Source organism: Heteronotia binoei, chromosome 21 (genome assembly GCF_032191835.1).
Source record: "Heteronotia binoei isolate CCM8104 ecotype False Entrance Well chromosome 21, APGP_CSIRO_Hbin_v1, whole genome shotgun sequence".
In the NCBI taxonomy this organism is placed as follows: domain Eukaryota; kingdom Metazoa; phylum Chordata; class Lepidosauria; order Squamata; family Gekkonidae; genus Heteronotia; species Heteronotia binoei.
The window spans coordinates 156,356,263-156,384,115 of NC_083243.1; the positions used below are offsets into that span (position 1 = coordinate 156,356,263).

The following is a 27,853-nucleotide window of genomic DNA, read 5'->3' on the forward strand; positions in this document are numbered from 1 at the left end:
ACTGACAAGTAACAGCTTGTCTTCTGTGTACAATAGTACACTAATGGAAGACCAGAGCAGTTCTCTCCTTACTCAGGTGTAGGAATTAGATTTCACTGCCCAGCAGCATTCCATCCCCCCTTGCTGACAGCCATAGGCAGAATAATATACACTTGCTATCTTGTATAGTTAGCAGATTCTGTCCCAACCCACTCTTCCATTGCCCTTGATTTTCTTGATAGAGCACAGGTAAGAGGTCTTATACTCAAGATATTGGAACAGATTCATGAATAACAGAACCATCAGCTGATACAGCAAGGCCTGTAAGAGTCCTATAACAGTTCTACTATTCGGGAAAGAAGGAATCCCATCTCTTACTTGACTTCTACTGGCACTGAACTGGATAGAAAGTCCTAGACAGTGCAGCTTTACTGAAAAGGAAATCAGAGTTGAATATTATTTATTCTTAAGTAAATGTGTATAGGATTGCAGCCCAAGCTTATAACATCTAATACAGGAATTCTTATGTATAATTATTATGAGAGTGACCCTGAAGAAATTGGATAATTTGCTACATTTCTGATGGGTGCTAGAAGACAACAACAGAGACTCCTTTCCGTCAGTCCTTAATTACAGACTGCTGTCCAATGCAAGTCTCAAGGTTTATCTTGAGAAATTTCCCACTTAGCACCAGAAACTGCTTCTGGGTCTAGACAGAAACTGTAGTACACTTTCCTCTTCCTCTTTTACCTCAGAATATTCTCACTTTTAGGTTGGAGAGAACAAACTCTTTTGGAAGAAAAAGAAAAGCACATCAATATCTGGAAGAACCACTAACACTTCCACCATATCTCTGTCAACTTTCAAGAATGCTAAATGCTTCCATCATTTAGGTAGCTTGGTAACACTCCTCCCCTTCATCTGCCCTACAGGTGTTCTCTGTTTCCCCAGCTCTTAGTCAACCAGACCTCCCCCCCCCCCCCTTTAAAAGCAAGAAGCCCATCATACATGTGATCACAGTTATACTTTTGAGTAGAGTCATCTTTACTTGAGGAATTTAAATACATCAACTTTTCTTCTTACTCACAAATATGCTAACTGGCCTGGTCTGTCTGCTCATATCGATGTTCACCATATGTGGTCTAGAAAGGGGGGGGGGGGGGGAATGATCACATTCATTTACTATTTCTATCCACTTTCCTACTTTGTCATGTGAGAACAATATAGGTAACCAAGCAAGCTGTTATTTATCAGCCTGAAATGCATAGTTGGAGTTAGGGTTACATCCTGTGCAAACTTATTTGGGAGTAAACTCAACTAGACACAGCATAAATATTACAAGTGTCACAGTATCACAGGGATAACAATATTCCATTTTCATATAGTTCATATATATATATGCAGCCGTGCTTTAGAGATCTATCAGTTACATACCTCAGATCCCTTTTCTGGCCCACACTTTGGACCAGTCACACTCTCTCAGCCTAGCCTACCTTACAGGGTTGTTCTGAGGATAAAATGAAGGAGAAGAGAACAACATAAGCTGGGACCCTACTGGGGAGGAAAGTGATGAATGAATGAATGAATGAATGAATGAATGAATGAAAATGCCTACACTGGAAAAGGAACCTTAAAAGTTAAAACAGAAGTGATTCGCACTATACTTGGTGATTTGGGCCTGAGCTATGACACTAGGCACACATACCAGGGAATAAATCCCATTGAATTCAGGACTTACTGAATTCAGGTACACATGCATAGGATTGTTGCTTAGGGTTGCCAGTGGGCCTGGAGAGAAATCTCCTGTCCCTTTAATGGAGCCTAATGTGTAGACATGGATCCTTTCCCTGCATGGAGGTAAATAATATCACCTGGTAAATTACAGGGTCTTATTGCCCCTCTATTAAAGGGGCCATTCATTTTTGCCCAGGCCTGTTTGCAACAATAAGGATACCAGCCTCCAGGCAGGACCTAGGGAACCCCTGGAATTATAGTTTATCTCCAGACTACAGAGATCAGTTCTCCTGGAGAAAGCAGATGCTTTGGAGGGTGAACTCTATGACATTGTACTTCACTGAGGTCCTTGTCCTCCCCAGGCTTCAGTCCCAATTTGCCAACAGTTTCCAAACTACACCTCTATCCTTCATCGGTGGCCAGGAGGGATCTGGCAACCCTGTTACTGCATTTCTTCCAGGGTGCCTGATCTATGCTCAGTGCATTGCCATCTTCTTTAGAGATGCCTTTCTGTGCTGTACCTTTCTTCCCTCTGAGCAGGGGCTGCCTGATGGGCTTCTCTCCACTGGCATATTCGTTCTCCTTCTTGCGCTCCTTCTGCCGCCCATCTCTGCTTGCGCTGCTCAAGTTTCTGGGACCAGTCACTAAAGCCTTCATCCTCTTCTAATTCTGAAGTCCCAGAAGGTTTGCCATCAAACCTGAGATATGAGGCAGGGAAATTAGCACCATGTAAGGTCAGAATAACACAGTCAGCATTCTGGTCAGCATGCCTGGATCAACAATTATTGCAGATCCTGAGCTTGCACCTTGCAGACAAATTCAAATATTTCTGATCTTGACTGAATGCTGGACATTATTGCAGTCAGGTTATTTATATCAAAGAAGTATTATGATTTGGGTTGGATCATGACTACTTACTACCTGAATGAACATCCCTAAATTCTGATGTTGCCAGAGCTTATTGGTTAATACTTAAAGACTATGCAGTTTTAGAACCCAGGATGACCTATGTATTGTGGGACAAAATGCACATGACTTCAGTTCCTGAATCATTCCCATTGCTAAAACCACTCTGGAGGAAAAAGGCAGTTCAGTTCTTTAAATTGTACTAGATTGCTACAGAGGAAGAGGATCTTTCATTAAAGCAGTGGCATCCAAGATGGTGAAAGAAATCCAAATCCCAGAAAATAATGAAAGACACTCCAAAGCAATGCCCCCCCCCCCCCATCTTAATTGAATGTACTGATTTGCCTTTTTGTTAACTGTGGTCAAGAAACTTGTGTATTTTTGGATTAAAGTTCAGCCATTGTGTTTGATCATAGCTTTGGAATGCAGTCTGTATACTCTGAAGGCCAAATGACGGACTCTTGCCAGTTGGGTATAAATGCTTCTCTCTTTCATTATTAATGAATAGGAGACAGCACTCTCCTCTTCTGCCCTGCCTTTCTGTACACTTCAGAGCCTAGGAAATACCTGAAGTTTAGCTTTGTTTTCCCCTTGCCCTATCACACAGGGCCCTTTAATTATTCCAAAATGTATACTGGGTGTGAAGTGCTCAGCAGTTACTAGTGGGTGGGGCAGTTAGAAATTTTCCTGTCAGCAAAGGATCACTTTCACAATATTATTTGAATGAATCTCAAGCACATGATTCTGTTTCATATTTATTACTGGATGCGGATGTGATATTCTTCTCACCCTGAAGCCAACAGAAAATCCAGTTTTTTTCTGCCACTTGACTCAGATTTAGTCAATTTGCTGATACCCCATATTGTATTTGCTGACCTACTGCCATCTCACTGTTATTCCAGCACCTCACTGTTTCCTAAAAAATAACAGGAGGTGAAGGAGAAAGATTAATACAGGAGGTAATGCTTGTTAAGGGCATTGTCTATCCTCTACCAAACAGGATCATAGCCGTTTCTGTGCTCAGCATTTCCTCTTCGCACTGTTAGGATCCTCAATGGCTTTGTGACAACTATCTCGGTCTATTCAAGAATAGGTCTGGGCCTGGGCCTGGGCCTGCTAAACAGGGACAAAGACTTGCTTTCAGATTCTGGCAACCAGGCAGGGCAGATTGAAGCAAAACAGAGGCACACTACAATTTGCCAGTTCTTCTACAGACTGGAGGGGGGAACAGAAGCCGCTTCCCCAGAAACCACACATACATATATAGAATAAAATAAGAAGTAAAATACTTTAACTTATTCAGGATATGAGTTTCTCTCAATTTTTAAAATTTCATCATGTAATATACACATATAATTTGCATATAGTTGGGAAGAATGTTGTCATTGCATCAGTCTGGATGCCAATGTGAGTGACAGTGTCCAGTTTTGAGTCACCATGGTGAGACAGCACCAACCAGATAGCATGCTTTTAAAACAACCTGTCTGATTCTACTGTACACAGGAGTTTTCAGCCTTCCTGTTTTTGCTTTTTTAATTCAGTTCTGGGAAGGAGGAGGAGGCGAAGAAGAAGAGGAGATTGGTTTTATATTCTGTCCTCTACTCTGAATCTCAGAGTAGCTCACAACCTCCTTTATCTTCCTCCCCCACAACAAACACCCTGTGAGGTAGGTGGGGCTGAGAGGGCTTTCATAGAAGCTGCCCTTTCAAGGACAAGCTCTGTGAGAACTATGGCTGATCCAAGGCCATTCCAGCAGCTGCAAGTGGAGGAGTGGGGAATCAAACCCGGTTCTCCCAGATAAGAGCCCATGCACTAATCACTACGCCAAACTATGCCCCCCCCCTTTTCCCTTTGGGATAAAAGGTAAGACAAGTGATCCCTTAAAGCAGAAAGGTAATTCCATAACCATTTTTCTTTACTGCCCTAAGAAAATCCTAAATTCTTCAAGTGGAAATGGGGTACGCTATGCAAAGTAGGAAAAATTACACAAATTGCCTTCATTGTTTTTATTCACATGAAAGTTTTGGGATTATTGTGGGACTGCTATTGTTTTCAGGAATCAGAATGACAGAAGGATTGAGGCTCTGGAACTCTGTTTCACGGGTAAGTGACCAGCAGCATTTGCACATATATACTGGAGCTATTGAAATGGTAGATCAAAATCTGAAAATATTTTTAAAAGAATAAAACAGATACCTAGTATGTATTCTCAGCAGGACTTCATTAGAACTCAGAAGCAAGAATACAAAATTCCTATCTTGGCTAATATTCTCTCAGTTTATATACAGACACACTCACTTGAAGTTGTGCAAATAAGTGTATAAGGCAAGAAGTAAGCAGGGTATACTAGGAGCCCCATGGCACAGAGTGGAAAAGCTGCAGTACTGCAGTTTGAGCTCTCTGCTCACAACCTGAGTTCGATCCCAGCAGAAGCAGAGTTCAGGTAGCCGGCTCCAGGTTGACTCAGCCTTCCATCCTTCCAAGGTCGGTAAAATGAGTCCCCAGCTTGCTGGGGGGAAAGTGTAGATGACTGGGGAAAGCAATGGCAAACCACCCCTAAAAAGTCTGCTGCGAAAATATCGTGATGCGACGTCACCCCAGAGTCGTAAAACAACTGGTTGCTTGCACTACCTTTTTTTTAAGCAGGGCATGGTGGGGACGGCTCCATCTACAGTTAATAATGGGCATCTGTTACTTTAGAACTGTACAGCCTCAAAACATGGAGAGATGCTCTTTATGTTTGGTGGGGATCTAATGCTCTAGAATAAAGGAAATCTGTCAAACCTAATCTGAACCTACAGGCAAGTTATACAGGTATTCTTTGAAACTTCATTAAACCCTTTATTTTACTGGAATGATTGGATATTTGAACTGACATAGCTTATAAGAAGAGAACAAAGAGTAGTCCTAGCCAACTACTGCCCAGTGTCAAACCTTCCTGGGTAAGGTAGTTGAGAGAGTCATGACTGAACAGCTCCAAGTGTTCTTGGGGGGGACTCTATCTATTTCACTCTGGCTTTCACCCTGGCCATGGGATGGAGACTGTGCTGGTAGCCCTGACATGACCTGTGAAGATATTGAGGCAGGCCAGCATTGCTGTTGCTTCTCAATCTGACAGTGACAATCAACACGGTTAAGCACAACCTTTTGATCCACTGCCTCATCAATGCAGGGATTCAGGCAACTGCTTTACAGTGGAAAATTGACGAACAATATTAAAGATAAATTTATAAATGTTAGTTATTCAAAAAGAGTTTTCTCCAGGGCTAGTGCTACATGAAGTGTTTTGTGATGTTGTGATTAGTGGGATACGTCTCTTTGACAAAGGTTTATTCGGAAACAGTAATATAGGCGGCTTTACTGTCAGAGGCTGTTGGCAACCCACTTTTCTAAGAAGTTTCAAAATGATGAAGCCTTGAGTATGGCAATATTTGAAAAAGAAAGAAATATCTACAAAAAAATTGGAACTGACTGCACATGGAATATTCCTGGTACTGGCAATTTAATTTACACACGGATGCGGGTGAATGGTCTATAAGCGTATGAAGTCAGTAATTGACACAATGAATGGGAAATAATTTTAGAACTTTATTCTTCGCACATTGGATTTTGGAACATGTGATGTTTTGTACTTTGCTAAGTGACATGTAGTTTGTGAAAAGTGTTTTTGAATAACTAACATTTATAAATTTATCTTTAATATTGTTGGTCAATTTTCCACAGTTTTTTGGGTGTTATACAAATTGATCTGTACTGCGGTACTCTAGGATTTGCTGCAACTGCCTTACAGTGGCTGTCCTCATTTCTCCATGGTTGGGGACAGAGGGTGGCACTTGGGGAGAGAGTTTCACCACATTACCATGTTGTATGTGGCATTCTGCAAGGGGCAGTTCTCTCCCCAGTGTTATTTAACATCTACATGCACCCCTTCATCCAGTCAATCTTGGGGGCGCGGGGTTGGGCTGAGTTGTCTTCAGTATGCTGATGATACCCAGCTATATCTGTTAATAAACAGCAGGCCAGATTGTGGAAAATCTGGTCAGGGCTTTGGAGGCTGTGTTTGACTGGTTAAAACAGCTGGCTGAAACTTAATCCACTGAAGATGGAAGTCCTACTCTTGAGTCGTGGGTGGGTGGGATCAGGAATCCAACTCCCAGCCTTTGGCAGGGTGCCACTGATGCCTGTGCCAGCAGTGAGGAATCTGGGACTGATTCTGGATGCCTCCCTCTCTATGGAGGCTCAGATCACCACTGTTGCCAGATCAGCCTTTTATCATCTAAGGCTGGTTTGGCAACTGGTTCCCTATCTCTCCTCACATGACTTGGCATGGGTGATCCATGCAATGGTCACTTCCAGGACTGATTACTGTAATATGTTCCATGAAAGCCTATACATGAATCTGATTCAGAAACTCCAGCTGGTACAAAATGTGGTGGCATGCCAGCTGTCTGGGACATCTCCATGGGTGAACATTTAGCCAGTGTTACATCAGCTGCATTGGTTACCAGTCAAATACTGGACCAGATTCAAGGTTATGATGTTAACCTTTAAGGCCCTTTGTGGTCGGAGGCCAACATGCCTGTGGGACCATCTCTCCCCATATATGTCCTGCAGGACATTGTGCTCTGCTGACCAGCACCAGCTGTCAGTCCCCAGCCCAAGGAACATCTGTCTAGCCTCAACCAGAGCCAGGGCTTTTTCAGCTCTGGCCCAAGCCTGGTGGAACATGCTCCCAACTTAGATCAGGGCCCTGTGGGATTTGTTACAATTCCATAGGGCCTGTAAAATGAAGCTGTTCTGCCAGGCCTTTGGTTGAAGCAGCGGAGGTCCAATGACATGGGCCTCCCTTGCATTGGCTATCCATGGCACTCCCATATTAACCACCATTGGGAGTGGCCAATTTGATTCCATCTTGACTTATTCTTTGTCCCAGCACTTAGTTGGTCATTATCTTCTGAATTGTTGTGATCTTGCTTAATGTTTTATCTATTTAATATTTTACTTTGTTGTTTTTAATGTCTTAAATTTCTGCTGTCCTGACATGTTGTGAGACGCCCTGAACCCACTTGGGGGGTAGGGTGGGATATAAGACACAATAAACAAGGAAAGAACTTTTCTAAAATAACTCTGTGTATAATAATAGCCATGTTCCTTTGCATTTGTATCTATCCCATTAAAAAAAAAAACTGCTATCAAAATCCTTATCAGATAGTATCAGTGGTAGAATGAACTCAAGTGGTCATAGTGACAGGATTGCTCTCCAGTCTACACACACCAATTTGAACGTTGATTGAAAGAAGGGTCCCAATATGTTTAGCAAACAGGGCATTCAGGGGAAGGGCCCTGAACCACGACCATAGCCACAGAAGGGCCTCCTGGGGCCCTGCCCCCAACTTACACCTAAGACACCTCAGTCTCCCATCCATCTCAGGCACCCCAACTTCCAAATCAGTTTTTTGTCACTGCTGCTGCCCTTGCCACTCTCTCACTCACCCTCTCACTCACCCTCTGTCACTCACTCTCTCTCTCACTCCTACCTCCAATCATACTGTTTTGGCTCGGCTCAGCATTTTAACATTGCTGCCACCACCCCTTCAAATGCCACTGCATGAGCCATGGTGGGCAGGCAGCTGACTGAGGGAGGAAGAGGCATGCATGGCAGCGACGGCAGCTGGTGGTTCCCAGGCCCAGCCTGACTGCTGCTGCCACTGTGGGTGGCAGGCAGGTGCTGGGGTACCAGGGAGGAGCGGGGCTCCAAGGCCAGCAATGAGGGCAGCTGCTCTTCTTCACCTCCTACTCCTCCTCTTCGACCACCTTGGGAGTTGGGGCAGTGAGAGGGCCAGCAGCAGCAGAGAGGAGGCCCCCACATGGGCCATGGTGGGCAAGCGGCTGGCCAGGGGAGGACAAGGCATGCTGCTTCTACTTGGGGAGGGGGTGTACAACTGGCTGGCGGACCAGCTGGCAGCAGGTGACTTACAGTGGCCCACCTGCAAACCTCCTGGGAGGCAACAAGGCACATACAATAGCAGCAGTGGCTGCTCCTTCCCAAGCCCAGACTGTTGCTGCTGCCACAAGGGCAGGCAGATGCTGGGGCCAGGGAGAAGCGAGACTCCAAGGCCAGTGATGGGGGTGGTTCCCACCTTCCCTTCCCCCCTTGCCATCCTGCTGCCACGCTCATCAGGCCAGCCTTGCAAAGCTAGAGGCTGGCGGCCACTGCCTCCTGCAACCCAGCACCCTTGACAGCTCTGACTGCCAGCTGGTCCACGACAGGGGGAGGGGATCGCAGAGGGGACAGGAACAGATGGCTGTGTCAATGTAGCCAGGGCTGGATTAACAATTAGGCCAAGTAAGCACTGGCTTATGGGCCCCCAAGCCTTTAGGGGCCCCAGGTTGCCCCCCACCCCAGTTTTCCCCCTTCTTGCAGCCCTCCCAGCCTGCACATGCAGTGAGTAACTGAGCTGCTCTATGCCTGACTTGCCTGGTGCAGCTGATGTGGGCATCATCGCAAAGTTTGCCTCTCTCTCCCTCTCCCCCACAGCTTTGTCAAAGGGGCTTTTGAGAAGGTGCCTGCAGGCTGCAGTGGGGGCCATGGGTGGTGGGGCAGACACTCTGAGATAATTTGTGAGGGGGCCCCCAAGTTTTTGACTGCCTAGGGGCCTCCACAGGGTTTAATCCGGCACTGAGCGCAGCACTCCCCACTCCCAAATCACAGCCCCTTGCCTGATGGAGTAATTTAATTAATTATGATTAAATTAAGTGTCCTCCTAGAAATTTAAATGCCCCCCAACATTTGAAATCCTGGCTACAGGTCTGCCCTGAACCCTCCTCCTTCCACAGCTTCTCCCTGGAGCCTTCCTCCCAAGTGCTTCACTTCAAGTGAGGATACTTCTGGTACTAGAAAAGCATGTTTGGTGAGAAGCTGCAGAGAGGTGAGTTGGGGGAAAGATGACAACCTTTTACTCAGCACATGCAGCCTTTTTCCTGTCCTCACCACTCTTGTACCACAACTGGGACACTTCTGTGTTTAATTTCAGGAAGTGCCATAGTCACATCAAGCTTTATCTTCATCCCAGTCCTCCTGCTGGAAGGTCCAGCATTACATCTCTTTTGATGATACCCCATCTCAGATTTTGCTTAGCTGCTGAAAGATGATAAATTCACAGTTGAAGTATTGGAGTACAAGAAGAAAACTCTTGGTTCCAGACAGACAGCAGATGACCAAACATGGATGGTGGGCTTTAGTCAGCTTGGTGGGTTACAAGATGCACACGGCACTGTGTGACTAAAGTGCAGAACAGCTGACCACATGTATCCTACCCGTTGCATGGAGAATCTCAGGCAATCACCAGCAGTTGCCCATGACTTCCTTCAGTGCCATATAAACTCTCTTGGTGATACAAGTGATCCAACTGGCACATTTTATCCCCAGTTTGGAGAAATCTACCTCATGGAAGTTGGTTCATTCATCCTCTGCGCAGCTAGCATAATGTACAGATCAGCCTCAATGTTTTAATTACTGTTGTATTGTTTTCCTGTCTAAGAATGCTGTAAATGAATACAATACCATTTTTATTACACTAATGTCCATTAGTATAAGAACATGCTAACTTTTGAGTTACACTGAGTTATTCATCAGGCAGCTGAGAAGTACGCAACATGATTTTTAAAGAGTGGTTTAGAACAAATAGATGTATTGTTTTGTGCTCAGTCTCTACTTACTGATTTTCTTGTACTGACTCTCCATTTTCTGAAGTTGTGCCAGTGTTATTAAGTCCTTCTTCTGCCTGGGATCTCAGTTGCCTCTCACGTTCTCTTCGGCGCCTCTCTCTAGCTGCCTCTTCCTCGTCTTCCACACTCCACTGTGCTGTAAGCCTGGCAATCACAAAGAAAATGTAGGCATGCTGGATGAAGGTGTGACTAAAAGAAAATAATTTTAAACCTAAAGAACATATAGGGCACTCAGGCTATGCTACAGCAAGGAAGTGATTGTGTTCCTCGCCTAATTTAATCTTCATTCTTTTAGAAATTTATTATTTAGAAAATGTATAAGCTGCCTCTCCAGAGATATGCTCACAATGTAATAAAACAATACAGTAAACTCATATGAAGAACATGCAAACCCATCTCTAAACAGTATGTAGAACTAATTCACAAGAGCTAAGCATGACTGTGCCAGGAGGTACCTACCCATAGCACAGTGGTATTCAAACTCTCCACCTTCAAGGGAGCATTTCCCCCTTTGACCTGCCATGATACTTTGCAGAAGATCCAGGGGGTACTCACAGTTCCATTGGGGCACTGCCGAGATTGGTTGAGCTTCACACCCGTGAATTAAGTGTGCACTCTAAAACACATTGTAACAACCTCCTCCAGCAGCGTGTTATAGCAGAAGCCATACAGCGGATGGACAAGGTATGTTTCAAGAAAGCTTCATCACGTTCTTTTCAAGGACATCTTGAAAACACAATTTGAAAAGCACAGCTCTGTGGTTTCTGACACATGATGTATCCACAAAGAGAGAGACCTCAAGATAAGATAATTAGTAGCTATGTTTGGGAACCATGCATTAGGAAAGTTCCTGCAACCAGGCAAAAAAAAAATTAGAAGGAAGAATGTGAGACATTGCTCCATCCTTTGCGCAAGTTAGTATGAAAACCTGAAGAATAGCTATTGTGTGTGTTGTTTATTGACTGTCCTGGTTCACCAAACTCAGCCTCTTAGTAAGAGTCTGTTCACTTTCCAGGTGCAGTTGAGTTTGGTTCTTGCTAGCAGCTACTTCAGTTCAAGTATTCCTTTTGATGTATATTTGTGGTTACAATAAAATAATCTGTTTGTTCTGTATTTTCTATTGCCTCATCTTCCTGATCCTTGCTAGTGTCCATAGAAGAAAACATACGGAATGTAAGAAGCCCTGCAGACTGTGGCACCACAGATTAGCAAGCTATGTGAAAAATGCTTGGTGGAGACATGGCCTAAGTAACAGCCCTTGGAATGTATATGAACATGGTGCTGTATGTAAGCACTATGGTTGTTAATGCTATGCCTTAGACTGGAGTAGGGACAAAGGAAGTTAAATAAATAAAGGGAAATCAAGAATACTATAAAAATATATAGTCTGACTCTGAGAGGCTAAGAAATCAGACAAGAATCCTGGACCTCCCCATTCAATCTCTGTGACAGAGAATACTGAAAGTGAAAAGATCTTGACATGTTTTCTTAGAAACATTATATTTTCATCAGAATTCCTGAGCCAAGCTGTGGCTACCAGCCAGCAGAGAATGTCAGAGGAGGGTACTAAGTACTATCATTCTACAGACATTCCCAGCCATTTCTGCTTCCTGCTGTTTTCCTTCCTCATCCAACAACTAAAATTTTGATGTGGCTCCTCTCAGAATGTCCTAACCACCAGAGAATTAGTCTCTTATCACCAAAACTACCTCTCAGATCCCTGAGGAAAGGAAAGGGTTTCTATAACATTGCAATCTGGTAACATGAATTTTAGGTCCAAGACTAGATCTTTCTACAAACCTGTGAAAAGCTCCAGGTTTGCAGGGAATTATGAAACTTAGACAAATAAATAAATAACCTGCTCACTTGTTGACCAGTCACACACTCTCAGCCTAACCTACCTCACAGGTTTGTTGTGAGGATAAAATGGAGGAGAGAATGATATAAGCTGCTTTGTGTCTCCACTGTGGAGAGAGAGAGAGAATATAAATGAAGTAAATAAATAATAAAAATAGATGAAGATGGGGGCAGAGATAAAAGGTGGTTGGTTGGTTGTAGGGATGCCAGCCTCCAGGTGGGACCTAGGGACCCCCCAGAATTACAGCTCATCTCCAGATGACAGAGATAAGTTTCCCCAGAGAAAATGGATGCTTTGGAGGAGGAGACTGGATTTATATCCCACCCTTCACTATCTGAAGAAGACTCAGAGAGGCTTACAATCTCCTTTCCCTCCCCACAACAGACACCCTGTGAGGTAGGTGGGGCTGAAAGAGCTTTCTAAGAACTGCTCTTGAGCAGAACAGCTCTGCTAGAGTTATGACTGACCCAAGATAATACTGGCAGGTGCATGTGGAGGAATGGGGAATCAAAGCCAGTTCTCCCAGTCCATGCACCTAACCACTACACCAAATTGGCTCTCATGAGGGTGGACTCTATAGCATTGTATCCCATTGAGGCCCCTGTCCTCAAATCTCCAGGAGTTTCCCAATATGAAGACGGCAGCCCTACACCAACCTCCACCCCCTGCCCAGCTGCTGGGCAGGAGGGGCCTGGCAACTCTAGTTGGTTGGTGGGTGGGTGCGTTCATGAAAAAGAGAAAAGGAAATAAGGACCAGTAAGTATTATGAGGGCTGCCAGAAGGAGGAAAAGAGGAGATAGTGTGTGGAGGGGGTTCTGGGGAAAGTGAGGTGCCCCCTGGAAATCTATGCAACTAGGCCTGACCCAGCCCAGCTGCCAAAACTGTCTAGAGGTTTCCCAGAAAGAGGCTAGAAGAGAAAGCTGAGGACTGAGGCATCCATAAAGGTAGGTTGGCTGATGGATGAGAAGGAGAGAAGGGAGCAAGGAATAGGGAGGCCCATGGGGGCTTTCAAGAAGGGGAAACAGGAAATAGCAGAAGAAAAAATGAGATGCCCTAAGCTGCAGAGTCTTGTGAAAAAAAATTCTACTTTGCGAGCTTCTGGCATTAAAGTTGTGAGCTACTGCAAAAATTAGTGTGCCCCAGGATCATCCTTCCTGTGCTAAGACAAAAATGTGTGAGCTGGAGGCTAAAAATGTGTGAGCTAGTTCACACTAATTCAGCTTAGAGGGAATACTGCCCCTCAGCAAGTCTTGTAGATTTCCCACTTAGGCAACCAGGAGAGTCACCTTCCGAAATGGGACTAAGGGTTGCCAGCCTCCAGGTAGGGCTTGGAGATCTCCCACTTTTACAACTGATCTCAAATCTGTTTTATGCCAATAAAGGCTTGCTGTTTGCTGTTTGCTGACTTACAACTGATCTCCAGCTGGCAGAAATCAGCTCCCCTGGAGAAAAATGGGTCAACTCTATGGCATTGTGTCATGCTGAGGCCTCTGCCGTCCCCAAACCCCACCCTCTCCTGGATCCACCTCCAAAGTCTCTAGGTATTTTCCAACACAGACCTAGCAACCCTAGTTGCCAACTTCCAGGTGGCACTTGGAGTTCTCCCACTATCACATTGATCTCTAGATGACCAAGATCAATTCCCCTGGAGAAAATGGCTGCTTTGGAGGGTGGATTCTATGGGCTGAGGTCCCGACCCTCCCCAAACCTCAAACTCTACCCCCACAATCTCCAGGTATTTCCTGTCCCAGAGCTGGCAACCCTAGTGGGACTTCATGGACGATGAGCTGAAGTCACTTTGCAACCAGAATTGACATCCATGCATTGCCAGAAATGCTGTGGCATCAGCCAGAACTATATGGTTTAACCATAGGGTTTTGATTATTGCTACAGCATCATGAGTGCTATGCTGACGTCGCTTCAGGATGCGCCAGAAGTGAAGTCAGCACATTGGGACTCTGGCATCCACCTCCTAATTTCTCCCACTGTTCAGCTGAGCTGCAGTGGGAAAGGCCTGGAAGGAAGTTTCTCACATCTGTAGGGTTATCAACCTCCAGCAGGCCTGGTGATCTCCAGTTTTTACAAATGATCATCAGACTACAGAAAACAGTTCCCCTGGAGAACAAGGCTGCTTTGGAGGGTTGACTCTATGGAATCGTATCATGCTGAAGTCTCTCTCCAAAACCTGCCCTCTCTAGGCTCCATCACATACACACAACCCAAATTTTAAGGTATTTCTCAACCCAGAGCTGCCAACTCTACCCATCCCAGCAGGCATATGGCCACCCTAACTTTTGCTTTTATATTTATGATATATGCCAGGGGTGGCCAACGGTAGCTCTCCAGATGTTTTTTGCCTACAACTCCCATCAGCCCCAGCCATTGGCCATGCTGGCTGGGGCTGATGGGAGTTGTAGGCAAAAACATCTGGAGAGCTACCGTTGACCACCCCTGGCGTATGCAAACAATACACAGATCTCGGAAATATATGCAGTGAGCTATCAGCCAGCTACTTAATATATGATGTAATTTGCAGTATGCCACTTTAAGGACCTATGATATGTGGAAGAAACCTGAAATCAGGATATGATGACTGGTGAATCTTGAGAGTCCCTTGGACTGCAAGAAGATCAAATCAGTCCTAAGGGAAATCAACCCTGACTGTTCCCTGGAAGGTCAGATGCTGAAGGTGAAGCTCAAATACTTTGGCCACCAAATGAAGGCAAAAGAAGAAGGGGACGGCAAAAGATGAGATGGCTGGACAGCATTACTGATGTAACACGAATTTGAGCAAACTTCATAGGATGGTGGTAGACAGGAGCTTGGCGTGACTTGATCCATGAGGTCACAAATAATCAGAATTGACTGTGCGACTGAACAACAACTCTTCTCTATCAGCTGTTGGAAGGGATTAGAACTGGGGGAAATGGCTGCCTAAAATTCTTGAATGCCCCTAATTTGGCCCCAAAATTATGAATGGCCCCCCATAAACTGTAGGGAAAGCAAAATGTCTAAATGAACAACCACATCAGAGAAATCCGCAGTGGAATTATAATAACACTAGGCCCATTGTGGAGAAAATACAATGAGCCCTGGAAAGAGGCTCTGGGTGAGTGCCCCCCACCTTTGTTGTCTTCCCAACCACTCACCCTAGTGAAGGCATTCACTCCCCCAACACATCTCAAGAGGAGCTGATCTCTGTCATCTGAAGAGCAGTTGTAATTCTGAGCGATTTCCACCTGGAGATTGGCAACAGTGGCTCCCCAAGAGGAAATGGCATTGTACCCACCCTTTCTCAAACCCCACCCTCTTCAGGCCCCACCCCTTAAATATTCAGGAATTTCATAACCTGGAGTTCGCAACCCTATCTCCTTCCCTTTATCTGCCCCTAACTTCAGCTTTCCATTGCCTTCCCCCTCCCTGCAGCCTCTACATAGGAAAAGGGCTATCTTTCTCCATAGTGAGGGGGAGCTGAAGCCGTTGGTCTTGATTGACAGTTTGATGGGCCAAAGGCTAATGCACCACAGTCCCATCCAGTCCCAACCAAAAGGGGAATTATATATACAAGATACCCTTGGGAATCAAGCTAGACATTATGTCCGATTGTGTTATTTTTAAAGACAAATGTAAGATTGCTAATGTTCAGGTGGGGCCTGGAAATCTTCTGGAATGACAACTGATCTCCAGACTACAAATATCATTTCCCCTAGAGAAAATGGTTACTTTGGAGGGTGGCAGTATACCCTAATGAAGTCCTTTCCCAAACCATACCCTCCCCTGGCTCCAGGAATTTCCCAGCTGGGTAATAACAACCCTAAACAAATATGACTCTGGGGAACCAAGACTTAGGAAGGTATAACATTATCTAGGGTTTAACTGTTACTGATCCTTTCATTGTGCCTCTTCCTAAACCTCCTGAATTAGACCCCACAAACACCATTACTGCATCAATATGACTGCAGTTCAGATACAAAGGGGAAATGGCTTTGTAGAAAAGGGATTCATATTATGTGTACATTTTTAAATTATTTGTTTATTTCAATACATCTATTGTGACCAATATCTTTGTGCTTTTTCAAAGATACAGACTGTTGCAAGATTGGCTAAACCGCTTTGTAATTTAATTTTGTGTTTATAGTTCATTAGAAAAAGATGGGACACACTAGGAGCTACATTTTGTGGAAGGCAAGATCTCTTTCCACATTTTCATCATTTCCAAAGAAGCCAATATATCTGAAACTCAGACCTCTCTTGGGGAGTCTACAAAGCCTAACTAGGTCTGTAGTAAAGCTGGAAAAGATGAAGTTCAAAAGTGCATAGATGGTGGGGTTTTTTTTAGCAAAGTCATGCATTTTTCTCTCACCATGGAGCTTATCAAGGAAATGAATGTCACTGCCAAAATGAAAATCTTTCACACACGCACATATATAGACACACACACACTGGCACACTCTCCCTCCATTTCCTGATTTCAGCCCATCCATTAAAGCATAGTGGTACACACGAACAAAGACTATGTAGCTATGAAAAATGAGACTGAGAGATCTCTTTATTTGTTCCTTACTTATATTTACTGTTTTCTTGATAGTCCCCATGAAAAGGGTTGTCTGGGCCCTGGCAAAGCTTTTTGCTTTTTTTTTTTTTAAATCTCAATGAAGTCATTCACTGGACTCCATCATGACCTCTGTTCAATATGTATGTGACAACAGTAGATAAAAGGTCAGATTCAGAAATGTTCATAACTCAAAAATTTCCAACTAACCTCTTAACAGGAGAATAAAAAGTTACATTTTCATTAGAATTTCATATTGTTTTCAAAAGAAAGCACTATTCCCTCCACCCCCCCCCCCAAAAAAAAAATTAAGATGTTATGGTGGGAACAACAACTTTTCTCTGTCTAGTTTGCATCCCTGTCCTAGGATTGCTCTGCTGGAAGGAATGCTGGGACAGGCCTGTGTATTGCCGTAGTAGTCCCCCTTAACCACTCCCTTTTTTTACTTAGCTGAACTGACTAATTTCTCCCCATGACCTCACAAACTCACAATCTGTTGCTCTCTTTTTTTGTCCTGGCAGCACTGAATACAATCGAAGGACAGTAACTTCAAGAGTAACAAAAGCATAGCGAGGAAGTGCTGGCATCCCGGCAGAAGGTTCTTGCCTATAGTCACATGTCATTTCTTCAACAGGCCTAACCAGTCTTTTTTTAAGTAGTTGACCATTTTCTTGTTAGGAAAAGAAAGATGTTCTCATCTGCTTATACAAACTGATATGCACTATGAACCATTTCAGTGATGTTCTTTGGTAAAGTGTACATTTTGTTCTCCCCAACAACCCAACTGTACCACAATACAGCTTGTGACATCCTTCCTTCAAAATATCAAAACAGGAGAGGCATTTGTGAGTGGGTGATGCTGCTCAAGGTCTTAAACTGAAATGTCTTGCGGGGGGAACTAAATGAAAGAAATAATCCCCTATTTATTTTTTCCCTTCATTTTGCACATTTCTTATATCATAGCATTCAAGGTGGCACACACCAGATACCAAGTGAGTCTCCCCTCCTGGTATTGACCAGACTTAAATCTTGTTTAACATGAGCAAGGCTGATACATCATGCGCCTTCAGACAATCCCCTGGTTTCTTGTTTCCATTCTAGATAGGATGATTCACAGTGAATCATTACATACTATAGCTGAGCAGGAAATTAGTTTTTCCCTGTAGAATACTGTTCTAAAAGTTTTTAGTCTTCAATTTAAAAAATGTTTCACTGAAATGAAAGCCTCTTCCTTTTATATTGTACATCATCTACAATATACGTTTGGTGTTGGGCAGACAGGGGATTGGGCAGACAGACATCTCAGGTGTTGGGCAGACAGACATCTCAGGTGTTGGGCAGACAGACATCTCAGGTTTTCACCCCACATGGGGGTTTTTTTGTTTTGTTTGGGGTTTTTTGCTTTATAGTAACTGATGTGTCTTCCCAGTTTTCTTGTTGTTGGGGTGGCTTCAGATAAAGCATATCACCACCGGGGCTGCCATATGGCAGTTTTCTGTACCCCAATTACCACCACCACCACCCCCCACACACACACAGCAGTTGCCACCCTCCTCCCATAGGCAACCATGGCTTTTGATTTTTTTTTTTTAAATGGCACTAGAATATAATTTATATACTATTGGAACTATAGGTTTAGTTCTTTGAATCACCAGCTTTAATTTTTAAAAAGTAAATCTAGCCCCTTTCGTTGCAAAGATATGCCTTTTTTCTTATATTTCTAAAAGGAAAGAGCCCAACGCCTTATTTTTAAAAAAAACTAACCAAGAATCCAGAGAACCTACTACACCTATTGTTACAATGTTATATTAATATAACAATACTGTGGTGCTGATTTTAAAAAGAAAACCTTCTGGTGGTAAGGGGGGGAAATGGCTGCAGTGGGAACAGGGTCAAGGAAAATGGTTGCCATGTAGGTTGGAAATAGGTTGTCAGTCCCCAGTTGGAGCCCCTCCTCTCTTTCAGGGCTCTCAGGAAGTGGGGGGAAAGAACACCAGACCCCCACCCCAGCCAGAACTAAATGCGACTTACCAGAAGCAGGGAGGGAAGAAGCAGGAAGTAAATGCACAGTGCCTAAATCACCCAGAAGTGATGTAGGCACACAGGTGACAGCAGGTGGAGGAACACTGTTTTTTGGACAAAACTCTGTGGTTTGAAGCCATTTTCCCATAGAGTTTTGTCCCAAAATCAAAGTGTTGCTCCCAACATCCCCTGCATGCCTACGTCACTTCTAGGTGATTTAGGCATGGCACATTTCCTAGCCAGAAAATCCAAATTTTCCCAACTGCACAGCAGCCTTCCGGGATTTATTGAGATCTTCCCCAAACCTTTAGAGAAAACTAGGTTTTAAAAAGATGGGTAAACTCCCAGAGGTGCACGAATGTACCACAATGCTATGTGGAAGTAGGAAAAAGCCCACTTCCAAAAAATGTTGGTCCTGGGGCAGAAGTATATGTACAGAACTGACTGGCGCATCGAGCCCGAACCTCATATTGGATGTGCCTCTTTTTTAAATCTCCACTAAGGTTGCCAGATGTTGAGTTTTAAACTAGTCAGTGTAGTATTTCCCCTTTCCCTGTCCAGTAAATAAATTTTCTAATTAAATAAGCCTGCAACCACTGCAGCCAAGTTCCATGTATGTTGGCTGCAAGGGTAGGGTTGCCAAGTCCAATTCAAGAAAAATCTGGGGACTTTGGGGGTGGAGCCAGGAGCAAGGTTGTGACAAGCATAATTGAACTCCAAAGAGAGTTCTGGCCATCACATTTAAAGGGACTGCACACCTTTTAAATGCCTTCCTTCCATAGGAAATAATGGATAGGGGTACCTTCTTTTGGGGCTCATAAAATTGGACCCCCTGGTCCAATCTTTTTGAAACTTGGTGGGTATTTTGGAGAGAGGTACCAGATGCTATACTGAAAATTTGGTGCCTCTAGCTCAAAAAACAGCCTCCCCCCAGAGCCCCAGATACCCACGGATCAATTCTCCATTATTTCCTGTGGGAATAAGTCTCCATTGGAAATAATAGAGTTCCCAGCAGACATTTCCTTCCCCTCCCCCCGCTTTCTGATAACCCTGAAGCGGGGAGAGGGTCTCCAATCCGGGGGATCCCCTGCCCCCACCTGGGGATTGGCAACCCTATACAATGGAGAACAACCTGATGGATATCACTGCTTTATCAAGCCACAGAAGAAAGCATTACCACATGCATGGAGCTTGATCATAGTGGTTCCAGACTTACTTAATTAGAAAATGGTAAACATTTATACTCCAGTATTTTCTCAGTTAATTTACTGGACTGACTGGTTAAAAATACCGACACCTGGCTACCCTAGCAAAGGAAAAGTTTCCGTACACAAGCACTGCAAATCTGTAATATTTTTGCAAGGTGCCATTTTGTGACTGGCTCCACAAACTAAAACCAAGACTCTTGAAAAAAAAATAGCTCTTAGAAACATCTTGCCTGTTGGTGGTTCAAACAACAGAATAAATTTGAGGATGCATTGGATTCAGACTATTGAGCTAATAAACTAAGAAGAAAAGTGAAGGGAGATGGAAAAAAGATCAAGAATGGTGTTTGCTTTAGAAGTTTTAAGTTAAAAGGTTTCAAACTAACATACTGACACCATGGCATGGCTAAGGGATTCAGATAAGGCAGACCAGGGGGCAATCAGACATAAACCTGACAGAAGCTGACACATATGAACATATGAAGCTGCCTTATACTGAATCAGACCCTTGGTCCATCAAAGTCAGTATTGTCTTCTCAGACTGGCAGCGGCTCTCCAGGGTCTCAAGCTGAGGTTTTTCACACCCATTTGCCTGGACCCTTTTTTTGGAGATGCCAGGGATTGAACCTGAGACCTTCTGCTTCCCAAGCAGATGCTGTACCACTGAGCCACCATCCCTCCCCTGAGCCACCATCCCTCCCCTATCATAATTGGAACCTGTCAGAAACTGATTGGGAAGCGTCTGGTGACCAGAAGGGGGTTAAACTAGAGGGTTAGTGGCTTTTTGTAGCTTATTCCTAATTATATGTTAGAAGTCAGTATTACAAACCTGTAAAATAACAAACTGTTGACAACTTGATCTCTGTGGGTCACAATGCTGGCTTCCCCATTTGGACACAGTAGGTTAAATGTCTCATTTCAATATCAAAGGGAGAAGGAGAGGAATTCTTTACCAGATTTCTTTACCAGATGATCTCCAGCTCCTAGTAAAACTCTTAGAAACTGAACTCTTAAAGAGACTTCTCAACTGAAAGATGTTGATCTTTCACAAACCAGCCAAGGCCAGTGTTCCCTTTAAACTGAATTAGCTTGATATAGGTAGCTCACAGATTTTTAGCCTCCAGCTCACACATTTTTGTCTTAGCTCAGGAAGGATGACCCCAGAGCACAATAATTTATGCAGTAGCTCACAACTTTAATGCCAGTAGCTCACAAAGTAGAATTTTTGCTCACAAGACTGCAGCTTAGAGGGAACATTGGCCATGGCACTATATTTTTCATTTTCCCCTTTTAGCCACTGCAGTGGGTACCAATCAATCATTCACCTCTTCTATAGCTGAGTTTCCAGCACTGGCCACCTGCCAAACTGCAGTGTGTTTGTTGCCTACAGAAAACAGGATCCATGATGCAACTTTTGTCTATGCAGAATAAGGGTTCACACAACCTGGAAACTATAGTATCCCAACCTTTTCATTTCCCCTACTAGCTGATGAGCAGAATAGAGCTAAACATAATTTCATATAAGGAATTTGGAGATATGAGACTAGTAATATGGAATCCCAACACATGCTATTTAGAAAACTGAAATCTGAGAAAAGACAATTATGTTGTTCCAAACAGATTTATAAAGAAAAGAAAAACCCAGACAATCAAGGAAATATTGCCAAGTTGTTCAATCCTTCCAGAAAGAGAAGCTGTCACTTGGCAAAGTGATAAGCGATGACAACATGAAACAAATAATTTGTAAGTTCCACAAGCATGCAATGCAAGAGGAGACATATTTCAGAATGTGAAATATGATGAATGCAGGCTCAGAAGAAAGCACTCTGGAGAAAGAGCTCTCAGACTAACAGGCTTCCTGTTTTAACAGGGCATATGCTAGTGGAACACTTTGAGCGTCAAAGTCCAGTGGTTCCTGACTTTTATATACATTCTGTGGAGAGACTGAAGGCTGAAAATGTCATTTGGCCAAGTCCTATACTGTGCAGTTGCCTAGCTGTGGTGCATTTAGAAAGATATGGATGAACTTGCCCAAAGGCTACTAGGAGAGGGAGGGGAAAACCCTCCCACTTGGGAGCAAACATCAAATACGTCCAGCTGGCAGAATTTCCAGATTCCAGAGTTCAGTGACCAAGGCTGCACCTGCAGACAGTGAACTTTAGTGGAACACTGATTGTAGCCACAGTGCCACTGGGTGACAGCCAACTGTGTTGCAGCAAATCAGCAACACATACATTCTAGAGAGACTCAAGGCAATGCCTAAGGAGGAACCAGTTGTTACTCTTGGCATGGCTTCACAAGTCAGGTCCAAATCTTGACACTGCCATGTCCCCAGAAATAATATAAATATCTGGACTTTGTGAGAAGGTCTGCCGTCTTGCATTCTGAACAACCTATCTGTGCCTTGAAGAGTACTTATTCACTAGGAGAAGAGGTTGTCATTTTGCCACTTACTCCATTTCTTTCCATCATTCCCCTTCCTCCCCCATCTGCTGTGGGGCACCCTAACTAGCCTGCTTAGTTCAACAGTCAGGGAATAAAAAAGAGGAACATGATCTTGGAAAGAACAAGGCAAAAGGCACAATGGCAGATGCCTCCTCATGTGCACCAGTACTATTAAAGGTCCAAGTAGGCTGCCTGATTTTTGGTTTGTGAACACATAATTGGAATCTCCCTTTCTGCTTAGTGGGTAATGACAATATTTATAGCCTGTTTTTCCCCCAGTGATTTTGTTTGGTGGTAATGATATGCTCAACTAAAGTTGGAAGATAGTGGCTTATCAAAGGTCACAAAGAGAGTTACAGCTGCAGGCAAAATCATACACTTCAGAGCAGGCATTTTGCCATCTATACACTGGTGATTTACAGCTTCCATGCATGCACTCTGAAGATGTCCTATGGACATCTTCAAACACTTTGGAACACATGGCAGTCATATACTTGGGAACTGCAATTGGCTGCAGCTTCTTGGCAGAGATCCTCTGCCTGTGTAAGACACACATTTTCCCCTTCACAGCTTATATACATGGGCAGTGAAATATAACTGGTATAAAGTGTGGATCTGGAATAGAAATCTCAATACATGCAGCAGATTGGGGTTGAAATAAGGTGGCAAAATGGGATGCAAGTAGGAGGTGCCATTTTAAAACATTCCCATGCAAATGTGAATCTATGACAGCAGGCAGCAGGCTAGTAGAATCTTTTTCCTTGAGCTGCTAATTTTTTACTTGCAGGAAGGTGATAGAGTGGAGGAGCATCTAATATCTGGCTTCACTCATCTGCCATCTGAAACCAAACAGTCCATTCTAAACCTCATTGTGCTGCTTAGACCTATATTTGCCAGATCCACTGTGCAATTACATACCTTTCCATTGTACCACACAGTGACTTTCATACTGGATTTGAGCTCCACCCTAGCACTCAGGGCCAGTCTCACTGTGGCAAAAAGTCCCATCAAGGCCCTAATCAGCTTGCACCAGTTAGAGATCAGGTAGGCAACAGAAATTGTCCTACTGCAGTTCATTAGCAGCAGACATTCCATAAACAGCCCTTGTGCATAGCTAGAGTGATATACAGCTAACAGCCACATACAAGGCAGCTGCTCTGCTTGCAATCTGTCAGCCTGCAGAGTTTGGAAATTCTGAGAATGAGAGTAGTCAGGGAGGAGCTCATATTTTTACAATGAGAAGGGGAGAATTAGCCATAACGCTTCTGAGGGACAGGTGGGCATCAAGAGTGGAATGAGGGTATCTAATGAATGCTCAGTTGGAGAAGAATGAGCTTAGCTGAGCTAAGCTTGGCTCAGGGTGTTTTCCAGCCCACATCTCCAGAGCTGGGCAGCATAGTTGTCTTTGACTGCAGGAGTTGTCCCCATTCTTAAATGTGTCTGTCTCTTCATGCTGCTGACCAGTGATTCATCTAGTCCAGCATCCTGTCTGAAACAGCAGCCAACCACTTACCGGTACTATGGAGGGGCAACAACAGATTACAGAGGCTGAGACTTTCCCTTGTTGTTGCTTCCTGCCAATGATATTCAGAGATTTACTGCCACTGAATGTAGCGGTTCCATCTTGTTACTACAGCCAGTAACCACTGATAGACCCATCTTCCACATCCCCCTTAGTTGTTGTTGTTTGTTTGTTGGTGGAAACCAAGAAGTCCCAGACTATTTCAACCCTTCCTTATAGGAAAAGCGCTGCAACCCCTTAATCATCTTGGTTGTCTTCTTTTGTACTTTTTTCATCTCTGCATTGTCTTTTTTGAGATACACTGACCAGAACAGCACAAATGAGGCTGCACCACATCTGTACTGGGCATTATACTTTATTTTCAATTCCTTTTGAAATAATCTCCAGCATAAAGCCTTTTTCACTGCTGTGGCACACTGAGCTGACATTTCCATTGAGGTATTCAGTACAAACCCAAGGTCTCTTTTCCTCTCAGTGTCAGCAAGTTCAGACTCTGTTAGCCGATATTTGAAGTTTGGGGGGGTGGTATTGTTCCACTGTTAACACTTACCTATGTTGAACTTCATTTAACACATTGCTGCCCTGTCAGCCGATTTGTGGAAATACTTATAGAGCTCATAACTATCAGCCTTAGTGTTTACCATCCTGAGTAGTTTGGTATCATTTGCAAACTTTAATTCATTTTTTTAATTACTAAGAAGACCCATTCTCTTATCCCATCAAATTCTTCATGATGAGCTTAATCATTCTTTATGCTTTCAGCAGGGTTGAAACTGAGGTGCCAGTCATGCCCACCACCTGCCTGCAGTTCCAGCCACTAAAGTGCACAGACTAGTTTGTTGGACTAAGACCAGGAAGAATGGATTGAAAATCACCTCTTAGACACAAAAAATATTAAGTACCCTTGGGCTGAGCACCATCTCTCAGCAAAGGCTATCTCCTAAGTTTGTTGTGAGAATTAAATGGAGCTGAGGAGAACCTGGAACTGCAGGCAGGTGGTGGGCTTTGACTGGCACCTCAGTTTCAATTAAGCTCATAATGAAGAATTTGATGGGATAAGAAGATAGGTCTTCTTTTTGATAAAAAAAATATATGAATTAAAGGTTGCAAATTATACAAAACTACTCAGAATGTTCTGAGCTCCTTAAAAGACAGGCAGAATTAAAATGTGATAGTCAAATGGATTGAATTTTGGCATTACTTTGGGGTTACAAAATACAAGGTATTCTCATGTAAATCTAGTTGGTTTAATGGTCAACAGTTCAATAAAGTTGTATTGCATCCTACACATCATCGGCTGGAGTGGCCAAACCTGCTTAATGTAAGAGCCACATAGAATAAATGTCAGATGTTTGAGAGCTACAAAACATGAACAAATTTTAAGCACATGGTTTTTTTGGGGGGGGAAAAACTCTTTGCACAGAAAGATAAAATACATACGTATGCACTTTATAATATGACCATGCCAGAAGGACACTTTTTTAAAAAAACAAAAGCTGGGAATAACATTCTCCATAAAACCAGCATAGGGAAAGTTAGGGGATTAGTTTTTGGCACTGGTGAGAGAAAGAAATACACATGCACCTTATAAATCAGTGACCACCATTTGCATCTCTCTTTGCCTTGACACCAAAGTTAGTAAAAGCAGTTCCTACAATAGCTATGAAACTAAGGGGGAACCCTGCACTGCCCTCTTTAATTCCTTCCTTCCTTCCACTGGGACAGCCTAACTCAAGGAGGGGGAGAGGAATCTAAGGAAAGGTGTTATCACAGGAGTAGGGTGGCCAGACCGTCCCGGTCTCCCGGGACATTCCCGGATCTGGCCACCCAATCCCGGATCCCGGGCTCCCTATACCGGGACCATTAAAGGTCCCGGTTTAGGCAGCCCAGGAGCCGGTGGGCCGCGGGCGCGGGCGGGGAAGGCGGGGAGTGAGGGAGGGAGCGTCCCTGCGCCTGCGCAGGGCCCCTGCGCACGCGCAGGGACGCTCCCTCCCTCACTCCCCGCCTTCCCCGCCCGCGCGCAGGGCCGGCAGCGGTGGGGGAGGCCTCTCCGCGGCCTCCGCTGGTCGCTGGGGGCCTTCCAGAGTGTCTGGAAGGCCCCCAGCGACCAGCGGAGGCCGCGGGGAGGCCGCGGAGCACCCGGCGCTGGTCCGGGAAGGCCTTCCAGAGCCTCTGGAAGGCCTTCCCGGACCAGCGCCGGCCAGCGAAGGCCTCCCCGCGGCCTCCGCTGGTCGCTGGGGGCCTTCCAGAGTGTCTGGAAGGCCCCCAGCGACCAGCGGAGGCCGCGGGGAGGCCGCGGAGCACCCGGCGCTGGTCCGGGAAGGCCTTCCAGAGCCTCTGGAAGGCCTTCCCGGGCCAGCGCCGGCCAGCGAAGGCCTCCCCGCGGCCTCCGCTGGTCGCTGGGGGCCTTCCAGAGTGTCTGGAAGGCCCCCAGCGACCAGCGGAGGCCGCGGGGAGGCCGCGGAGCACCCGGCGCTGGTCCGGGAAGGCCTTCCAGAGCCTCTGGAAGGCCTTCCCGGACCAGCGCCGGCCAGCGAAGGCCTCCCCGCGGCCTCCGCTGGTCGCTGGGGGCCTTCCAGAGTGTCTGGAAGGCCCCCAGCGACCAGCGGAGGCCGCGGGGAGGCCGCGGAGCACCCGGCGCTGGTCCGGGAAGGCCTTCCAGAGCCTCTGGAAGGCCTTCCCGGGCCAGCGCCGGCCAGCGAAGGCCTCCCCGCGGCCTCCGCTGGTCGCTGGGGGCCTTCCAGAGTGTCTGGAAGGCCCCCAGCGACCAGCGGAGGCCGCGGGGAGGCCGCGGAGCACCCGGCGCTGGTCCGGGAAGGCCTTCCAGAGCCTCTGGAAGGCCTTCCCGGGCCAGCGCCGGCCAAGGAAGGCCTCTCCGACGCCTCCCTGGTCTCGCCGCCGCCCCCGCCGCTGGACTCGCCGCCGCCGCTGGACTCGCCGCCGCCGCCCGACCCGCCGCCGCCGCCCGACTCGCCGCCGACCGCCACCGCAGGTAAGGGGGCCGAAAGCGGGGGGGGGGCGGCCTTCCTTTCTTCCCTCCCTCTTCCCTTCTTTCCTTTCTTCCTCCCTTCCTTCCCTCCCTCCCTTCCCTTCCTTCCTTCCCTCCCTCCTCCCTTCCTTCCTTTCTTTCTTCCTTCCCTCCCTCCCTTCCTTCCTTCCTTCCTTCCTTCCTTCCTTCCTTCCTTCCTTCCTTCCTTCCTTCCTTCCTTCCTCCCTTCCCTTCCCTTCCCTTCCCTTCCCTCCTCCCTTCCCTCCTCCCTTCCCTTCCCTTCCCTCCTCCCTTCCCTCCTCCCTTCCTTCCCTCCCTCCTCCCCTCCCTCCTCCCTCCCTTCCTTTCTTTCTTCCTTCCCTCCCTTCCCTTCCTTCCTTCCTTCCTTCCTTCCTTCCTTCCTTCCTTCCTTCCTTCCTTCCTTCCTTCCTTCCTTCCTTCCTTCCTCCCTTCCCTTCCCTTCCCTTCCCTTCCCTTCCATTCCCTCCTCCCTTCCCTCCTCCCTTCCTTCCCTCCTTATGTTCTTATGTGGCGCAAAGTGTTGGACTGGAGGGGCCACTGGCCTGATGCAACAGGGCTTCTCTTATGTGACACAGAGTGTTGGACTGGATGGGCCACTGGCCTGATCCAACAGGGCTTCTCTTATGTTCTTATGTGACGCAGAGTGTTGGACTGGATGGGCCACTGGCCTGATCCAACAGGGCTTCTGTTATGTTCTTATGTGACGCAGAGTGTTGGACTGGATGGGCCACTGGCCTGATCCAACAGGGCTTCTCTTATGTTCTTATGTGACGCAGAGTGTTGGACTGGATGGGCCACTGGCCTGATCCAACAGGGCTTCTCTTATGTTCTTATGTGACGCAGAGTGTTGGACTGGATGGGCCACTGGCCTGATCCAACAGGGCTTCTCTTA

At 45.5% G+C, this 27,853-nt stretch overlaps 1 protein-coding gene across 3 annotated transcripts in view; it reads right to left on the reverse strand.

Annotated features, from left to right (window-relative positions):
• The window catches only part of LSP1 (lymphocyte specific protein 1), a 115,131-nt gene that overhangs the window by 24,200 nt on the left and 63,078 nt on the right, over positions 1-27,853 (reverse strand). For all 3 annotated transcript variants that reach the window (XM_060261203.1, XM_060261202.1, XM_060261204.1), the window contains exons 2-3: positions 10,339-10,491; positions 2,235-2,411 (exon numbers count right to left, since the gene is read on the reverse strand). In XM_060261203.1, the coding sequence (XP_060117186.1) occupies positions 2,235-2,411; positions 10,339-10,491 (330 nt within the window). The remainder of the gene's footprint in view (positions 1-2,234; positions 2,412-10,338; positions 10,492-27,853) is intronic.